Source organism: Andrographis paniculata, unplaced genomic scaffold (assembly GCF_009805555.1).
Source record: "Andrographis paniculata isolate CXL003 unplaced genomic scaffold, ASM980555v1 Contig43END, whole genome shotgun sequence".
NCBI lineage: Eukaryota > Viridiplantae > Streptophyta > Magnoliopsida > Lamiales > Acanthaceae > Andrographis > Andrographis paniculata.
Genome location: NW_026137577.1, coordinates 718,233 through 737,686, shown reverse-complemented (window position 1 = coordinate 737,686; position 19,454 = coordinate 718,233). Strand labels below are relative to the sequence as shown.

The 19,454-nt window shown below is 35.5% G+C and overlaps 1 protein-coding gene across 2 annotated transcripts; it reads left to right on the top strand.

Annotated features, from left to right (window-relative positions):
• The first annotated feature begins 1,831 nt into the window (after nt 1–1,831).
• Nucleotides 1,832–19,306, top strand: LOC127251213 (ubiquitin C-terminal hydrolase 12-like). 2 transcript variants are annotated; one of them, XM_051274820.1, is made up of 32 exons: nt 1,833–2,024; nt 2,418–2,487; nt 2,717–2,864; nt 2,950–3,107; nt 4,328–4,593; nt 4,671–4,889; nt 4,994–5,102; nt 5,189–5,304; nt 5,702–5,800; nt 6,716–6,825; nt 7,201–7,275; nt 7,550–7,628; nt 7,729–7,875; nt 7,935–8,015; nt 8,103–8,222; nt 9,197–9,319; nt 10,462–10,539; nt 10,642–10,730; nt 10,993–11,101; nt 11,195–11,263; nt 11,381–11,488; nt 11,792–11,847; nt 11,960–12,137; nt 12,236–12,337; nt 12,440–12,511; nt 12,740–12,805; nt 13,993–14,058; nt 17,376–17,459; nt 17,563–17,676; nt 17,779–17,853; nt 17,942–18,028; nt 18,805–19,306. In XM_051274820.1, the coding sequence occupies exons 1-32, from the start codon at nt 1,995–1,997 to the stop codon at nt 18,844–18,846; spliced, it is 3,345 nt and encodes a 1,114-aa protein (XP_051130777.1). In that variant the 5' UTR covers nt 1,833–1,994; the 3' UTR covers nt 18,847–19,306. The 2 variants fall into 2 exon arrangements, with proteins under 2 accessions (XP_051130776.1, XP_051130777.1); XM_051274819.1 differs by having other exon boundaries at nt 1,832–2,024; nt 10,993–11,263.
• Nucleotides 19,307–19,454: the final 148 nt, after the last annotated feature.

Below are 19,454 nucleotides of genomic sequence, written 5' to 3'. Positions count from 1 at the left end.
CGACTTTATGCTTGAGGGCAAGCATGATCTAGGTGTGGGGAGAATTGATAGTTAGAAATCGCATGCGTTTTATATTCATATTATATGCGATATTTGGGTGATTTTGATTGGATTTTACCTAATTTATATGCGAATTGTTTATTTGCTATGTGCAGAGGGCAAATATTAAATTTGGCATAATTGGCAGAAAAAGGAAATAAAATTAATTAAAGGCCCAAAAGCCCATCTACAAAATAATTAGAGCAAAAATCAAATAGGAAGGACAAAGATACGCCTATTTGGCAAGGGAGTACGGCTAGGGCAGAAACGCACAGGAGCAGGAGACTGACAGACTCATAGATCGCGCAGGAGCAAATCGACAAAGAACATTTTTCCCTCCCACTATGATTTATCTTTCTCTTTTGTTCTTTGTTATTTGATTATGAAGTAGATATTTTTTTGGTTTGAGGGGGTGATAATGTTTTGGTTCTTTTGTTTTGTAGATTCTTGATTTTCTTTATAAAAGTTCTTTTTGATTATCAATATTTGTCTAATTCTGATAATAGCGTTTGTGATTGTTAGATTGATTGAATATTTTGGTACCGATATTTAAATTAGTCTGATAATCTAAAGTCAATTCAGGTAGGATATCCGTAATTATATTCGCACTTGAATAGGTGACAACCGGGTTGAATAGTTCCTTCCCGGGGTTAGACAATCAAATCTAATTGCTCCTCCTAGGTAATAATTGTTTTGAATTGGGTTTTTCTAGATTGGAATGCGGTTGGACAATATTCTTATGGGCGCACCTAAGTTTATTTGCTTAATTAGAGGTAGTTAACGGTCGTACCTTAATTACCTGCATTGTAAGGAAAAAATGGTTGTCAGAACTTGTTGATAACTGTAACCAATTTATTGATATTTTAATTGAATTAATGATAAAATACAAGCGCCATAGCTGCATCATCCCTTGAGTCAGACATCCCCTTGATAGTCAGTTCCCCTTTAATTTAATTGCTTTGTTATTTTATTTTCATTAGATAATAAAATAAAAATCCCCCTTTATTTACTGCATTAGAATACGAAAGAGTGAATCACACCATCCCTGTGGAGACGATCTCTTCACCTGTATTACATTAAATTGTGATGACGGACTAGGTGAAATATTTGATTGACTGCGCGCGGCAGGTTAATGTTCATTTTTCTTTTTAAATTGGAGTAGGTATTTAAATATTTTAAATACTATTATTTGTAAAAAATTAAATTTTATATAATATAAATATAATATATAAATTTATTTATTTATAGTTAACGTAAACTAATTTTTTGATGAATGATATAGAAATGTGTAGCATGTTTCAAATTTAATAATTTAACTTATATTTGTTAAATATGTTCAAAATTGTTAAATTTATCAAAAATATGAGTTATTTCACAACAAAAAAAAGAAAATATCATTTTTGGACAAAAAAAGCAATTATTATTAACTTTTATTAAAATTCGTATCAAAAAATTAAAACATATAATTAAATATGACGGATAAAATGATAATTTATCACTATTTTTTATTTTGATCAATTTATTAATAATATTTTTATATATTATTATAATATCATTATTTTTTATTTTAGGAACCGAAAATAATAAAATAGTAAAATTGAAGTAAAAATTCCCCAGCATTTTCTATAATTTTTGGACCCAAATCTACCCATCTAATGTGGGCCGAAAGCGGGTCCGGGCTCAACCGGTCTCACTTGCCGTATAGAACGAAATGACAAGAATACCCCTCCACGCTGTAAATTGTAGTAATATGTGTTTTCACACCCTCAAGTTTTTTCATGTCCGGATCGGTCAGTGCGTTCTTTTTTTCTTTATTAGATACATAGAATCCCTCTTCCCTTCCCCTCTCTTCTCTTCCCTTCTCTTCTTCCCCTCGTCTCTCTCAATTCTCTCGCTCTCAGATTATCTCTGAATTCGATCCCTACCACCGATCCGTCGGTGCCAAATTCATCTCAATGACTCTTCTCACCCCTCCCCCAATCGATGTACGTAATTCGGGCTGTTTGGTTTGTCCATTTCTTGTGCGCGAATGTGTATGTGTGTGTGTGTGTGTTTGCGTGTGAGGGCTGCGGCTTTTGTGTGATTGACTTGTTGAAATGGGTTGCTTCTTTCTTTTTGTGGGGGTGTGGGGGTGTATGTATGGGCAATTTTGTTTTGCGTTTGATTCAGTAGCTTGATTAGCTGTTTCTGCCGCCGTCATGTGCTTATTCTTTCCTAGGAGTTGAAATTTGAGTTCTTTTGAATTTAGGGTTTGAAAATTTTTGTAGGAATAGTGAAGTGGATTGATTGATTTTACGGATTTGAATTGGGAAACTGTGCGGTTGGGTGGTTTTATTAGATCCATTGGTTCTGACATTTAGTTTCGTTTCTTCCTCTAGCCGGCGGTTCCTGAAGAGATGCTTGTCACTCATGAAGATTGCCCGCCAGAAGGTCCTCAGCCAATGGAAGGTATGGTCATCTCCTTGTACAAGAAGAGTGCGATTGCTTTTAGAATAGCGGGTCTGTTCTTTTGTTGTTGCTTTTGTGTGAATGCCTGTGTTTTAGATTGGATATGCTGAAGTTTCTGATCCTGTGGGATCCTATTGGGTGCTCTTGTTGTTGGGCTTTGGGATTTTGAGTGGATGTTATCTCTGGGTTCGGTTTCATATGAAGTTCCGTAATTTTCTGTATATATCAGTGAGTCCCGTGGAAGCAACAAATGCAGCGGATGGCCAAACAATCGACGAATCACCGTCTGCACGGTTTACTTGGAATATTGAAAATTTTTCTAAACTAAGCACAAAGAAACTGTACTCCGAGGAATTTGTTGTTGGAGGATACAAATGGTATGTTATATTATGTTTTTACATCGTTTTTGTTGTTGTTGATGGTATTATATTGGAACTTATACAATACTTTTATGTTGGTCAGGCGAGTGCTTATATTTCCAAAAGGAAACAACGTAGACCACTTGTCATTGTACTTGGATGTTGCAGACTCTGCAACTTTGCCATATGGCTGGAGTAGATATGCACAGTTTAGTTTGTCAGTGATCAATCAAATTCACAACAAATTCACTATAAGGAAAGGTAAGAATGTGTTAGCTCTTCCACCTTGAGAATCTGTCTAAAGATGTGATTGAATGATAGGCACTAAGAAGTTTCTGTGGCAGTGATGAACTTATTGAATTTGAGGTCACTTCATTGATGTTGTTTACCTCTTGTTTTTGATAAGTAAGAAGCTCTAATAAAGCAAGAAATATATATATATATATATGTATATTTCTTGTCCTTAACATTGTGCTATCACTTCTTAAATTATATTTCAAGCCTCATCTGGCGCAAATTGTTGTAACTGTGGTGAAAATGAATTAGTTTCACAAAATTTTATCACTTTAGAAGGTCTAAGGCTTTTAAGCTGAAAATGTTCATCTGTCACAGTTCTTAATCTAATGTGCTACCAAGTCCTGTAGTACACTTTCGCTTTTTGTGAGTTCCAAACTTCTCAATAGCCTATGATTGAGTAAGAAAATCAACTCTTCTACCTTCCACTTGGAAGGTCATTGCCTGCAAATGATTTAGATAAAAAACTATAATGTAGAAGGAATTATTCTAGAAGTTTCTTCTATGAAGCAAACACTTTGAAGATACAATGCAGGGGATGTTCAATCAAATCATACTTTGAATGCTATTTGTTTTGATGTTTGATGTGGTTTCATGCTATCATGGTGAGTATTTCCGCTGGGAGTACTAAACAAAAATTTCATTGAATGTTATTTCGAGCTTGGATATGATCTTTTTAGGACAGTTGTTTCTTATGACCAGTTCTCTCTGCTTTTCAAGTGAATTGGGATATCCTGAACTGTGAAAAACTGCTCTTGCATTTTATTATAGGCTTACAGTATGTAGTGCATTTGCGTAGAAATGGGGAAACTCGAGTGAATAGTTAGCATATATTGAAATTTATGATGCTCAAGTTTGATTTGTAGTCTTTTGTAGTTGCTCATGTGTAGTATAATTGTGCATAAAAATTTGCAAAATAGTACAAGTTCTCCGTGTACTCCACTTCTAGGATGTATTTCATGGTCATATTTTATGCATCTGGTTATTTTTCCCAAAGAAATAGACCAACCTATCTTATCTTGTCCTATCCTAATCTGCATACATCTGATAAGTGTCATTATCAGTTTTATTTTCTAGTTTGTCTTTCCTGCTTTGTTGCTGTTCTTTTAGGTTTCTGATTAGGTTCTCTTAAATCATATGCTAGCTTTGCTGCCTGGATGATGGTTTTGATAACACTAACCCTGCAGACACACAACACCAGTTCAATTCTAGGGAAAGTGATTGGGGATTCACTTCATTCATGCCTCTTTGTGAATTATATGACCCTGGTCGAGGTTACCTTGTGAATGATGTGGTAATTGTTGAGGCTGATGTTGCTGTTCGTAAAGTTGTTGATTACTGGTCTCATGACTCCAAAAAGGAGACAGGGTATGTGGGGCTTAAGAATCAGGGTGCGACTTGTTATATGAATTCTCTTCTACAGACCCTATACCATATTCCTTATTTCAGGAAGGTTTGTGTCTGATTGTAGTCTTGCCATTTGATTTCACTTTTTTAACAAGGAATAACTAATTTGGAACTTCTTCTCAGAGTGTATACCACATGCCAACCACAGAAAATGATAATCCATCTGGAAGCATCCCTTTGGCGTTGCAGAGTTTATTCTATAAGCTGCAATACAGTGATACTAGTGTATCAACAAAGGAATTGACAAAGTCTTTTGGGTGGGACACATATGATTCTTTTCTGCAGCATGATGTCCAGGAGCTGAACAGGGTTCTCTGTGAAAAACTTGAAGACAAGATGAAAGTAATGTATTTAAAAGCATGTGATTAACTGAAATATAAGTTAAAACAAATATTAACCGTGAGCCCCATGAAGATTACATGACTGTTTATTGTGTTATTTTTCAGGGGACAGTGGTGGAAGGTACGATACAGCAGCTGTTTGAGGGTCATCACATGAATTATATAGAATGTATTAATGTGGACTACAAATCTACAAGAAAGGAATCATTCTATGGTATGTCTCTTAAGGCCCCATTTGTGTACTTGAAATCATGATAAATGGTTTTCTAATTTTGTATGCTGAATTTATGTTTGTGTCAGATCTGCAGCTTGATGTCAAAGGCTGTAAAGATATCTATGCCTCTTTTGACAAATATGTTGAAGTGGAACGTCTTGAGGGCGACAATAAATATCATGCGGAACAATATGGATTGCAGGTTGACTTCCTACTATCTTCTAATCTTTAATCTGCCTTCCATTTATGAGCATGCCTATCCAATACTGTAGTTATGTATTTGAAACTGGTTCACAAAACATTCTTACACACGTAGTTAAATTTTCTGTTGACGAAGTGAAAGATAAAATGAGAACAGCAAGAATGTCTAAAAGTTTGAATCTCGAAAGAATATTGGTTAGAAAATTTCTGTTGATGTTTTGAAGGGTTCTTTTTTTTTTCCTTGTAATTTCCAACAAGAATGTCCTTGTGCTGCTAGTCATTCTATATGAAACAAGTACTAGTCAATAAAATGATTTTTAGTCCGTTTCACATGCCGCCTCATTTTATTAGTATATTTGTTCCATTTTCATGCCTAATGTCAATTACATACTTTTCAGGATGCCAAGAAGGGTGTTCTTTTCATTGACTTTCCACCTGTCCTTCAGCTTCAGTTAAAAAGATTTGAATATGATTTCGTTCGTGATACAATGGTCAAGGTATGTGGTCTGAAGGAGCCTCCTTTTAGACTTAGCTGCATGTTTCTGGACCATATAGTAGCATTATTCTACTTTCATCAGTCTTCTTAATAAAATGGAATGTGATGAGGCCCCAATATTTGTAGTATAAACTTATTGAATGGGTGGGGTACTTTGATTCATCATCAACCCTATTAGCTTATAGTTCTGTACCTTTTTTCCATTTAACTATGTAATTTGTGAGTAATTGGTCCTTTCCTGTAATAAATAAATAATAGTTTGCTTTCCACAAATAAAACATTTATTGATTGGGAATTTGACTTAGTAATAAAAGGGTCCTCTCCATGTGACTTGGGTAGTGTTTTCTGTTGCATTTGTTAGATGATATATGATTATGTTGCATGCTGGAATCTGTAATGATATGGTTCCTAAATGTGTTGTCTTTTGTGCAAATCAACAATGGATTTCACAAAACCTGGAATTTTTATTTTATTTTTTATTATTATTTTTTTAACTGTAATATGTCTGTCAGTCTGTGATGTAATAAGATATTTGCAAAGTTTTGTAACTAAACTACTCAAAATTGTCACATCTCAAATAAACACATTTCATGTTACTGGAATCTCAAAATTGTCACATCTCAAATAAACACATTTCATGTTACTGGAATCAGATTTCACTCCATTATTCATGATTTCACTTAAGAATTCTTATATCAATGTGGCACATAGGTGCAAGAAGCACTAAAAAGTATGATATTCTGTTGGCTTTTGTTCTGGTCTATGGATTAATCTCATTTGCTGATGCATTTTAGGATTTTTCTCTTTGTGTGTTAGTACCTTCCTGCTCTGCTTACAAATTTGCTTGCATAGAACTTTTATTCTTCAGTACCTGCTGTTTAATGGTCATAATTACTTTTTGTGTTTGACACTGCAGATAAATGATAGATACGAGTTTCCCTTGCAACTTGATCTTGATAGAGAGAGTGGCAAGTATCTATCTCCACAGGCAGATCGGAGTGTCCGCAACTTATACACTCTTCATAGGTATTTCAGCTCTGCATGTTTTTCAATTAGGTGCTTGCAATGGTCATGTTATTTTATGAGAAGCATTTATTGATTTGGAATACCTCAGCAATCAGGCTTCCATACTCAAGAAATATTGCTAATTTTCACCTGGTTATTAAGTTGTATATCCCATCATCTGCTTGCATCTTGTGCTAAGTTGGTATGTCTTCTATGTACAGACTATAGCTTTTCATGGTCCATGTGTCTGCTCTTTCTACCTTTTATTATTCCACCCATAGGATTTTAGATCCCTCTTTTGTGGATTTATTCATGCTCATTCGTTGATTTCTTGCAAGCTTTAGCTGAGATGAGCTCTACATCTGAAATAATGAAATTTGTTGTCTATGTATGTAGTGTTCTGGTTCACAGCGGTGGTGTACATGGAGGTCATTATTATGCTTATATCCGGCCAACTCTCTCTGATCATTGGTAAGCACCTTGTTTGGTTATGTTCCTTGTTCTTATCTACATTCGTATGTGTTCTAGTGCCCTATGTTTCATACTCACTTCCTGAAATATATTGCTTCTGTTTATTGAATTTACATTAAACTTCGAATGTTTGTGATGAAAGCCTACTTGGGATTCCACTTACCTGCTCGTGTGAGCAACTTTCAATTTTGTCTAATTTGATAAAGCATGGAATGTTGTACTTATGGATTTTGTATGTTTTTGTGGTTATGCATAATGCTGTGTTTTGCCCTAGGTTCAAATTTGATGATGAAAGGGTAACTAAGGAAGACATGAAGAGGGCATTGGAAGAACAATATGGTGGTGAAGAAGAGGTAGGTTTTTTATTTTTCTCTGATATATTATTTTGATGTTACTTTTTACTCATATTATCACATTCATTTTTTCTTTCAATTGTCCTGTTTGGTGACACAGCTACCACAGACAAACCCTGGATTCAATAATTCACCATTCAAATTTACAAAATATTCAAATGCATACATGCTTGTCTACATACGGGAATGTGACAAGGAGAAAGTTATTTGCAATGTGGATGAGAAGGATATCGCTGAACATCTAAGGGTAAGACTCATGACGTTGATCTTTGATTTTGTTTGTTATTTATTCTCTTGAATTTTCAGGTAAGGTTGAAAAAAGAGCAGGAAGAAAAAGAGCAAAAAAGGAAGGAAAAAGCTGAGGCACACCTCTATACCATTATTAAGGTGGTGTTTGAAATATAATTCTTAGTTGCTTCCTGCCGTCTTCAAAACATTGTAGTTGGAATGTTGATTATATGATTTTATTTATAGGTTGCCCGTGAGGAAGATCTCTTTGATCAGATTGGAAAGAATATATACTTTGATCTTGTGGATCATGAAAAAGTTCGACATTTTCGAATTCAGAAACAGTTGCCGTTTAGTTCTTTTAAGGTACCTTAACACTTACAATTGTTGCTGGTCATAGGTAATAATGCATGCTAATAATAAATCTTCGTTCATAACTGGGTTTTCATAAGTTTGTTAAGGTGCTACTGCCAATTAGAATGTTACTGCTTTATGTGGAATATGATTGATTATATGATCATGTGCTATTATGCATTGTAACGAAAGTTAGGAAATTTTCTTTCAAAACATAGAGTTGCATGTGTATATGTGTTTCTTCCATTTTTTACTCAACTTGGATCTTCAAGTTTAAAACATCAGCTATTTTGTTGGCCTTGTGGAGACATACTAATTACTGTAACTGGACCCAGTGATCATACGATCTGGCAAATGATGGCAAATTTCAGAGAGCCCCTCCAAATCATTTTCGACTATCTCATCATAAACAACTTGTGTTCCCTCTCCAACCAGTTTTTTTTGGCAAGCTTATTACTTGACTGACGGTGTGCATATGGCTTGATTGACTCTCTAATCTATATTTCTCCTCATTGATGTGATGTATGGTGGATTTTCTTCATTGATATTGCATCTTGTGACTGCAATAACCTGTAGAAGCGGGTAACAATCTAAAGTTCCATTGTTACTCAATAGGTCTAACAGTATTACAATGTTCTTTGGATTTTGTTGTTTGTGTTGCTATGGAGGTTTAGTCTTTCCAAGATTGATTTTGTAAACTTGGTACTTCAACAAAGACTGAAGCCCTTGTATTTCACATAGGAGTTTGGGTAGCAGGATAACTAAACTGCAGTTGTTAATAATATTAAGCTTTGATCTTATTCCTGTTCACTTTCCAAATTGTCTTTATCTGTTTCTTGTGAAAATTCATTCTTGGGAAAATTTGATTGATGGTTCAATGAAGACTGAGCCCTTTATTTCAGATAGGAATTTGGTTGTTGCAATGATAGATAAACTGCAATCATAAAGCAATTAGGCTTTCATCTAATTCATCTGTGATTTTTCAGGAAGAAGTTGCCAAGGAGTTTGGCATACCAGTGCAATTTCAACGTTTCTGGCTGTGGGCTAAGCGTCAAAATCATACATATCGTCCAAATCGACCACTTATACGCGCAGATGAAGATCATTCTGTATGCACTTATGTTTGATTTACATTATTGCCTTTCTAATCTTTGTGAGATGTTCAATGAGTTTTAAAAAGTTAACACACTCAATTGGAATTTACAATGCCTTAATTTTGTGATAATATTCTCTAGGTTTATGTTCTTACCTTTTGCAAGAATTAAAAATAAAAATAATAATAAATAAAACAGTTTGGACTTTTAATTCTTACAAACATGTCTATAAGGGACTGCTAGCTTTATCCTTTAATATCCAGCATGTGTATCATCACCCCTACAGTGGCTAGGTCTTTGAATATATTGCGTAATCCACCTCGGATTAGTTTTTCTTCTAAATACAGAGCTAAGTGATATAATTTGAAATAGGTCCTCAATATCGAGGCATGTTTGTGAATTTCCTCATTGAAGTTTGGTTGGTTAAGAGGAGTATGTCGTTTATTGTAAAGCATCAAATTCATGATGACAGCCCAATCCCCTATTTGAAGTTTTAAATCGCATAGATTACGTCAATGCAGTGGGCATTATTTGGGCTCTGGACTGAGCAAATGTATTCGAATGATTAGTTTTTTTAGAAGGAAATTCAATCATTAGTTATGTTTAGGTTAATAATAGTAGAAATTTGAGACCTCCAATTCAGCCATTCTACAGCTACTATTTACTGATTATCTTTACCCTTGAAATAGCATATGATGTCTATAAATATGTAAGTATCATTACTTGATTTGCTAAAGGAATTACCAGGATCAATCGACTGTTCATTATTTTAACATAAGGAATGCATATTCCAATGTTTTTGTTGTCATTGTGAGTACTTGTACAAGCCTTGTATGTGAAAGAAATAGATGATCTAGGGTATTCTCTGATTATTTTTTGTATTTTGGATGCTGGCTTTTGTCAAAAATGGGCATCATGTTGTTGTGTTTACTTTGTTCTGTTGGTGCCATATCTTAGTCTAAGCTCCGTCTTTACTTATTAAATCTGTGTATTATCAATTATTTGGGAGATGATTACCCATTTAATTGTGTTTAGACTTACGATTTGTTTGGCAAGTTCTGTGTTGCATTGAAATTAGTAGTTTCTGTCTTTATTGTCCTTTTCACGTGCAGCAGGTTTGTTATTTTTGCAAATTTATTTTATCTTTTATAATTCAGGTTGGTCAGTTAAGAGAAATTTCCAATAAAGCAAATAACGCGGAGCTCAAATTGTTTCTGGAAGTAGCATTTGGCTTGGTACCTTGCCATCTCTTAGCTCAATTTCATCTTTGCTGTTGTCAAATGATTTTATTTGTTCCATAATGTGTTCTCTTCACTTCTTGCTCCTATCTTGTACAGGACAAGCAGCCAATTTCTCTTCCAGAGAAGTCAAAGGAGGATATTCTTTTGTTTTTCAAACTTTATGATCCAATCAAAGAGGAACTGCGGTATGGCTTATTAGATGCAAGCTTATTATGCTCGAAAATATAATGCATGCGATTCTCTCTCTCTTGCTCGCTTGCATATACATATATAGTGAGCACTAAGCACATATATAGTAGTAAGCACTAAGCACTAGGATATAAATGAATTTTTCATGTGCGAGTTACGTTTCCGTTATTTTCCCATAGATTTATTACTCAGTATTTGTTGTACTGCATTTTGTTTAGTGGATCTGCATCTACTGACAAGGTTTTAATTTTCTTATAGGTATGTTGGGAAGTTATTTGTTAAAGGCAATGGCAAACCAATGGAGATACTGAGAAGGTTGAATGAAATGGCAGGTTTTGAACCAGATGAAGAAATTGAACTCTTTGAGGTCCACCCCCTTCTTTTCCAGCTTTGCCTCATTTGTGTGATCATTTATAATAATGAATTTGTGCTAGCCATACAATTTCTAATTCTTTTGCAGGAAATTAAGTTCGAGCCAAATGTTATGTGCGAGCACATTGACAAGAAGCTTAGCTTTCGCAACAGTCAGGTTTCTTATGTTAAACCCAAACTACATAATCTTTCTGACCTTTAATGTCATATGGCTAATTAGTTATGCAGCTCTAATCACAATTATTTCCGTTTGATTATTTTTATTTTATTGCAGTTGGAAGATGGAGATATCATCTGTTTCCAAAAATCTCCTTATGGGAGAAGTGAAGCCTGTCGTTATCCCACCGTCCCTTCATTTTTAGATTATGTACATAATCGTCAGGTACACCTTTAATTACTCAAGTCATATGGTTTGCAAAAACTGATTGGTAGTTTGAAATTGAATAGGATTAATTCTGCTTCATTCTTTTCTCAATTTAAAGATGAATTCACTTTAATGATTATTTTCAAATATTATTGCTATGGGCTGCTATTCTTATTTTTATTGTCTTTGCTGTTGATTTTAGTGAAACACATAGAAACTTGAAAATGAGTGAATATTCCATTGATGTCATTTTTCTTTCGAGTTTCCATTTTATAAATTTTCTGATATCACCATTTAAGTAGTTTGTTTGTTGATTTATAGGTGGTTCGATTTCGATCATTGGAGAAACCCAAGGAGGATGAATTTTCTCTGGAATTGTATGAGTTTCAGTCATGAATTTAAATTTAATTATATTGCTGTTGTGGTTGATGTGCCTTCTATCTATTTCCTTGTGATTTTCTTGGTAATACAGCACAACAAACTTTTCAGGTCAAAGCAAAACAACTATGATGAAGTTGTTGGAAGTGTTGCCCGATATCTTTCTGTGGATGACCCATCTAGAATAAGGCTTACATCCCATAACTGCTACTCACAGCAACCAAAGCCACAACCTATTAAGTACCGTGGTGCAGAACGTCTTACAGATATGCTTGTTCACTATAACCAGGTGACTTATTTTATATGTAGCGATTGAGTTTGAGATTTTCCAGATAATGTTTACAGGTGTTTACTTGTCAATGACAATACCTTGGACTCATCTTATAGATTTCCGATATACTGTACTATGAAGTGTTGGACATTCCTTTACCTGAACTGCAAGGCCTTAAAACTCTAAAAGTTGCTTTCCATCATGCCACCAAGGATGAAGTAAGTCTTATCCTGGGACCTTAATTGTCTGTGTAACTACTGCTCAACTTGTGTGGTTTTGACACTTTCCCCATCTCATTAATGATATTTCAACATTTTCAGGTTGTTATTCATACTATTAGGTTACCAAAGCAGAGTAATGTGGGTGATGTTATTAATGATCTTAAGACCAAGGTGAGCCTTGAAATTTTTTGCTTAATGTCAGAGTTTGTGGAGTTACAGTCAATGTATGCAAAAGAGAAAAAAAAAAATAAAAATAATGTGTTCCCGAAAGGAATACTTGGTAGCTGTACGAGGATAGATAAGTCAAGAAGTTACTTTATTTTGTATTCTCAATTTGGGAGATAACTAAATCCATTATCAATGAACTATTATATCTGTATATATATGTATTTATCACAGGTTGAGTTGTCTCATCCAGATGCAGAATTGAGGTTGCTTGAGGTCTTCTATAATAAGATATATAAGGTAATGGCTGTCCACCGATTATCTGTGATCTATTTAATATATGATTATTCAGCTTTCAGTATGTGGTGGTAATACAATTTTAATGATATTTTTGTTGAGTCCTCATTGAAAGTTATGTCCTTATAAGTGATGGGACACATTTCAAACTTTTATATTGATAATGTAAATCATTGTTTGCTAATGTGTATGCATTATTTATAATTCCATTCCCAAAATTGATCATCATTATCTTAGCAAGTTACTACATTTTTTTTTTTTTTTTTTTCTTTGTGACAGCTCAGAATATTCTATCAAAACACATTTATCTATTGTTCTTTTTGCTGTGCATGGACAGTAGACCTCTAATGAAATCTTCATTCACTCTGTTTACATTCAAAACTTCATCAATCGGATTCTTGAAAAAACTCTTTAACAAGAAAAGATGCTCTATCTGATGAGTGTCTTTAAAAACTCATGCTCTTTAACTACATGCTGTATAGAAAAAAAATATACAAGTGGGGGATTAATTTTGCTACCGCTTTTCACTATACTGATCAAGGTCTCTGAGCCCTTAAGATTGTTGTATCAAATGCCTAGCCTTTATACCATTCCATTGACATGAAGGTGCTCTTAAACTGTAGATGTGTCAATGGTCAACTGCCTGATTGAAGTAGTACCTAGTACCTACTTTACTGTCCAACAATAACTAGAGCTTCAACTAGCATTAGCTCTTTATACAAAATGTATCATCATCTTTTCATGCCTCCATGTCATGGATGGTGACGTTAACTGCAAAAATAAGATAAGTGATCCAACAGTATAAACCTTCTCCTTGGGCTCGAGTAGAGAAAAGATATTGAGGTCACTTCACATCCCGTGCTTCAAAAGCGGAGGGAATACTAAGTACTAACCATGGTACTAACCATGGTGGGGTGTCCACTTTTTGAAAATTTATTGACACTTGGAATGAGTATCTTAAGTGTTGTTTTTAAACATAATTTTGCACATACCTATTATTGCGTTATGAATAATATAGTCGCAAGTCTATATGTTCCGACATACAATGCATTTCCTTAATTTCAGGCTTTTGATAAATTTCCTTCTTTTGATGAAAATTGTGTATGCATGATTCTGCTGGGGTGGTGCAAATTTAACAATTCAATTCGGTAGTTTCATGCTAAACTGTAATTTTTTATCATTATCTACAGATTTTTCCTCTGCAAGACAAGATTGAGAACATAAATGATCAATATTGGACATTGCGTGCAGAGGAGGTAAGTGAATAGTTTTTAATGTTTATTTTTAATCTAATTCATTTATGTTTTCTTCTCATTGCGTTGTGTATTTGTGTTAGACCTTTTCTCTAGAGAAGAATGGCTGAGTCATCTTACTCTTGTTGTTGTATCTGTATAACTGCCAGACTATCTTGTCTCCAATTAAAATCTCTTGAACATAGCAGAATCTGTTACTTTTACTATTATGTTGTGGATGAAACTATGTGCATGTAATATATGTGATATAGAGAGAGAGACAGCATTCTATGGTTTCTATCTTATTGCTGTCTAGAATCAAGGACATTATCACTAGATTCCATGTTATGGAGTTGGGTAAAGTCAAGGTCTATATTAGGAGAGGGAGAAGCACCGTACTCATTTAAGATAATTATTATTTTATTTCTTATTATTTCTCTTATTATTTTATTTAATGTTTAATTGTTGATTATGTCTTGACCTTGGCCCATAAGTCAGCCCTATATCTAGGTCATGTTAGGTTAAACAATTATTATTTTGGTTTTGATTAGAGAGCGAATTGGTTTTTTTTTCTGTGGTACTCTATTTTCATTGATTCGAATAAATTCTTTCTTTGATAATCCTAAGTCATAACAATTGGTTCGACCTGCCGGATCCTCTGCTGACGGAATCATGCTTATCTCCAATCAACAACGATTCGAGCTATTGAAAACAACCGTTGGAGAAATACCGGAGAAGGTAAACCAAATCCGCCAAGCTCGAGATTTTGGAAGAACAAAACACGAATCAGATGGTTTCGCTGCGGCAGGAGTTGCTCGCTACGATCAAGGCAGCACTCGGCGGCGTGACGCCGCCGTTGATGCCACTGCGTCAGTGGGTTAGCCACCGACTCAGTTCCCGGCGCCCTCAACGTCGCCGCCCATGGCGCAACGTCCACTTGCGCCGGATTCTCAACTGTTAGGGGGGTTGACCCCCCCGCCACGGTAGCTTTGCCACCCCAGTCATGTCAGAAGTCAGACTACCATCGTTTGACGGGACGGAGCCTATTGGTTGGGTTGTTTGCGCTGAGCAACAGTTTGAACTCCACCAGGTGCGAACAAAACTCAAGGTAGCATTAGCGCACATCGCCATGGAGGGTACAGCGCTGCACTGGTCTCGATGGCAACACTTTCGCCACCCAACCGCCACTTGGGCGGAGTTTCCCGAGCCCTAGTCCTTTGTTTTGATGATCGTTACGTAAGGAGCCCCTACGAGCGCCTTGTCACACTTCAGCAAAAAAAGGGAGTTGATCAGTATATCAACGAGTTCATCCAACTGGCGACACAGGTGCCAGGCTTAAACGGATGAGCATTACCTCGGATACTTCATGGGGGGATTGCAACAGAAAATCAATCGTCTGAGGACACTAGACCCCAAAGGTTTGGACTATTCAGATCAGCCGTAGCATTGAGTGGGAATTCAATGCTGGTTCTACCACGACATATCAACAACTTGGACAACCATCTGGTCAATTTGCGAGTTCGTGCCTTAACGGTGGAGCGCAGATTGAACCTCCGGTAGGTCCCTCTAATCTTGGAAATGGCATCGAGAGTAGTAGACTAGGCAAGGACAACAGTTCCACTGGCATACGCCCGGTGGCTTCGGACCAGTCCTCCGTGCAAGTTCCCTTCCGAAAATTGAGTCGTGAAGAGTATCGCGAGTATCAGTTTAAGCTACTTTGTTACCATTGTAAGGAGTCTTATACACCATTGCATAAGTGTGCAAGCAAGTCCCTTCAAACTTGTGTGGTGAACCCAGACACGAATTGGGTGGCCGAGCTCGAAGAGATGGACGAGGTCGAAGGGTGGACAGAAGGTGAGGTCAGATCCACGGAGCTCGAGCAGATGGTAGTAGAGGCGACAAGCTCATTCCTCAGGTTTTGATACATTAACGCGGACTAATGTACAAGGATTCGATTTAGGTTGATGAAGAGGAATTGCGCTCCAATTTCCTGTCTTTCACCTTGAGGACAAGGTGGTTTTCAAGAGGGATGGAGTTGTCATAGAGTTGGGTAAAGTCAAGGTCTATTTTAGAAAAGGGAGAAGCATCTTACTCATTTAGGATAATTATTATTTTATTTCTTATTATGTCTTTTATTATTTTATTTGTTGATTATGAGTCTTGGGCTTGGCCCATAAGTCAGCTAGGGTGCATCTAGGTCATGTTAGGTTAGACAATTATTATTTTAGTTTTGGTTACAGAGCGAATTGATTTTCTTCTGTGGTATTCTATTTTCATTGATTCAAATAAATTCTATCTTCGATAACCCTTAGTCATGACATACTAATATGTGATATATAGAGAGAGACAGCATTCTATGGTTTCTATCTTATTGCTGTCTAAAATCAAGGACATTATCACTAGATTCCATGTCTAGTTCTAAAGAAGGTTGAATTTTTTTATTTATTGTTTTTGGAATGTAGTTTTGAGAATGTCCACATATATGTTGAATCATATATTGCCCAGTATACTTTGACCAAACTTTGCAGTATCCAGAGAATATTTCTATTGGGTTGATTCAGGTTCACGAGATGTAGGTCTAAGTTGGATTTTGTAGTGATTTTTTACTGGATGGGAGCGTTATATTTGTAATAATGGTTGGCTTAGGCATTGCATATGAAAATCACTAACCATTACTCCCTATCCATCCCCTAAACTCTCCCTGAATATGAATCATCAGATTTTTCATTGAAAGCTCCATAATTGATTACTGTTTTCGAAAGAGGACAGCCCATGCAACCTTTTTGTGTAGAGAACAGCAACCGCGTAATGGTGCCCTTGGATCTGAGTTCCCTTTAATGTGATTATGAACTCAGCATAAGCCATATTTTATCTGAGAAGATTTGTGGTTTGCAGATAGAGGGAAAAACTGAAAAGTTTATCTGTTTGGCTCTTGTAAGGCTACCAGTAAGGGTAGAAGAGACCGCCAAGAATGCTACAATTAGGATTGCACATTAAGGTTTAAGCTAGGTACACACTGCAGCAATGAATTCTGCACAGTTATTTCTCTTCCTAAGAGAGTCTAGAGCTGTGATAAAGTACATACTGTTTGTGCAGTCACTTACAAATGAATAACCAATCATTGCTTTTAATTTCCTTTAAAGCCCAACAAGGTTTAATCTCTACCTACATCCTGCCTACCCCTTGTCTGGTTTTCTTGATAATTATGGTTTTATATGATTCCCAGACATATGCTTCCTCAAATTATTATTGGATATGTATTAAATTGAATGAAATTTGTGAAATTAATATTTGATTTATATTCTTCTGTTAAATCTTTGGTGTATTCGTCTTTACTCCAGATTCCTGAAGAGGAGAAAAATTTGGGTCCCCAAGATCGGTTAATTCACGTTTACCATTTCCTGAAAGACAGTACTCAAAGTCAGGTTGTAAGACATATGTTTCTTCACCTCTGAGTTTGCTTGGCTATGTGCTTTTTATTTTCTTGAGGGCCATTTTAGTGATTCACTGTATGTCTCCTTACAACAGGTGACAAATTTTGGGGATCCCTTTTTCTTGGTCATTCACGAGGGAGAGATATTGGCTGATGTTAAAAAGCGCATTCAAAAGAAATTACGCATTCCTGATGAGGAGTACTCAAAGGTGGGGATTTGAAGTATCATTGTACATGTAGCAAAAATATATTAGGCTAGTCATTCGTTCACTTCAATTTCTTTCGTATTCTAACCTATCTATCATTTCCAGTGGAAGTTTGCATTTGTGTCTTTGGGTAGACCTGAATACCTTCAAGATTCAGACATTGTATCCGCTCGTTTTCAGGTCTTAACAACTTGTCTCTTCTTTTCTACATGCATTTTATGGTTTAGTTATTCTTTTAGGGCTCATTTGTTTTTACCCTATGTTCCAGAGAAGAGATGTTTATGGTGCCTGGGAACAGTATCTTGGACTTGAGCATGCTGACAATGCACCAAAAAGGTCATATGCTGCGAACCAGGTATGCTGATGTGATCCTTTTTTGTCTTGTTTAATATTTGAATCCACCAATTGAAATAGGTGATGATTTCCCTTCACTGCATGAGCTAGATTAATGCCATCTAATTTTCTTTTCAACTAGCTCTTATCTTAGGCTAATTTGTATTAGGTTGTGAATCTGTAACTTTGCATGAGCCCTAATCAACTATCTGCACATGAATCAGATTTCAACCTAGGAGAGAAAACAAAAAAACAATGCTTGAACCCAGGATCTCATTGCATTTCTTTCTTTTTCTATAATTATAAAATATCAACGACTTATTTACTGATATTTGGTTGAGCATAATTGGTGGGTGTTCGTATTATTAATAATAAAGATATTAAGGAGTAGAAATTAACAAATCTCAAGCATCTCATAATTCCAAGAATTTTGATTTTACCGTTATGTTAGGTACATAAATATATGTTGTACAAGGGTAATATATAAATTTACCAACCTTTGAGGGGGTAGTGGTAGATTTATTAGCCTGGTGTTCTCTGTTTCGAGTCACATATTGTGGTGCTTCGATTCTTTTTATCACTTTGAGATCTATTAGAATCTGTAACTAAGACATGCTATTATCTGTGAATGTTCTAAGAATCTAAGAATGCTTAAAAGTGATTACATTTTCATGATATTGAGCCTTCCATTCTTAGTTTTCACGATTATATATATATATATATATTTATGTATTTATTTTTTTTCTCAATTTTTATGGTAGAAGTTATCATGCTCACAAGCTACACTAAATGTTGCAGAATCGGCACACATTTGAGAAGCCTGTTAGAATCTACAATTAGTACATATTCGAGAGAAACCAAGCAGCCAACCATGTCCTTTAAGTGCAACCTTCAACAGCGTAGTTTTGTGAAAACAGCAGAGCAGCAGTAATCAAAATCTGTAGCAATAAATAGAGCTGGGCCCTAATTTGATGCATCGTATGTCATGTCAGAGGGAGGGAGGGATTTAAATGGTTTATGTATCCTTTTGCCTGTCCATAGTTCTGAATCGAAAAGAGGAGGGAGCTTCTCTAGTCCGCCATCCATGAATCCATCCTTGTGTACTCATGACTGGATTGGATTGGATTGGATTGGATTGTGGATCGGATCGAATTAGAGTTATGATTTATACTGCAAATAGAGATTTGTACAGATGTTATGGTTCTACCTTATTCTCATCCTGTTTTATGGTTGTATTGCTGCATCAGAACTAGGGGAACACTGGTTGGAGCAACTATATAGAAGTTATCTATTGCTGTCATGTCATTTAGAGATTTGAAATTATTATTATTATTATTATTATTATTATTAATTTTGGAACTCTTTATTGATATAATTTCCTGTACACAAATGATGGGTTTCAATTTGGTAAAGCTCTCAATTATTTGTCACTGGAATAATTGATCTTT

What these genes read in the sequence shown, in the direction of transcription:
- LOC127251213 (XM_051274819.1), top strand. Translation starts at nt 1,995, where the DNA reads ATGACTCTTCTCACCCCTCCCCCAATCGAT. An exon ending in GATGAATTTTCTCTGGAATT is followed by an intron (nt 11,848 to 11,959) that starts GTATGAGTTTCA and finishes CAAACTTTTCAG; the next exon opens with GTCAAAGCAAAACAACTATG. An exon ending in GGACATTGCGTGCAGAGGAG is followed by an intron (nt 14,059 to 17,375) that starts GTAAGTGAATAG and finishes TCTTTACTCCAG; the next exon opens with ATTCCTGAAGAGGAGAAAAA.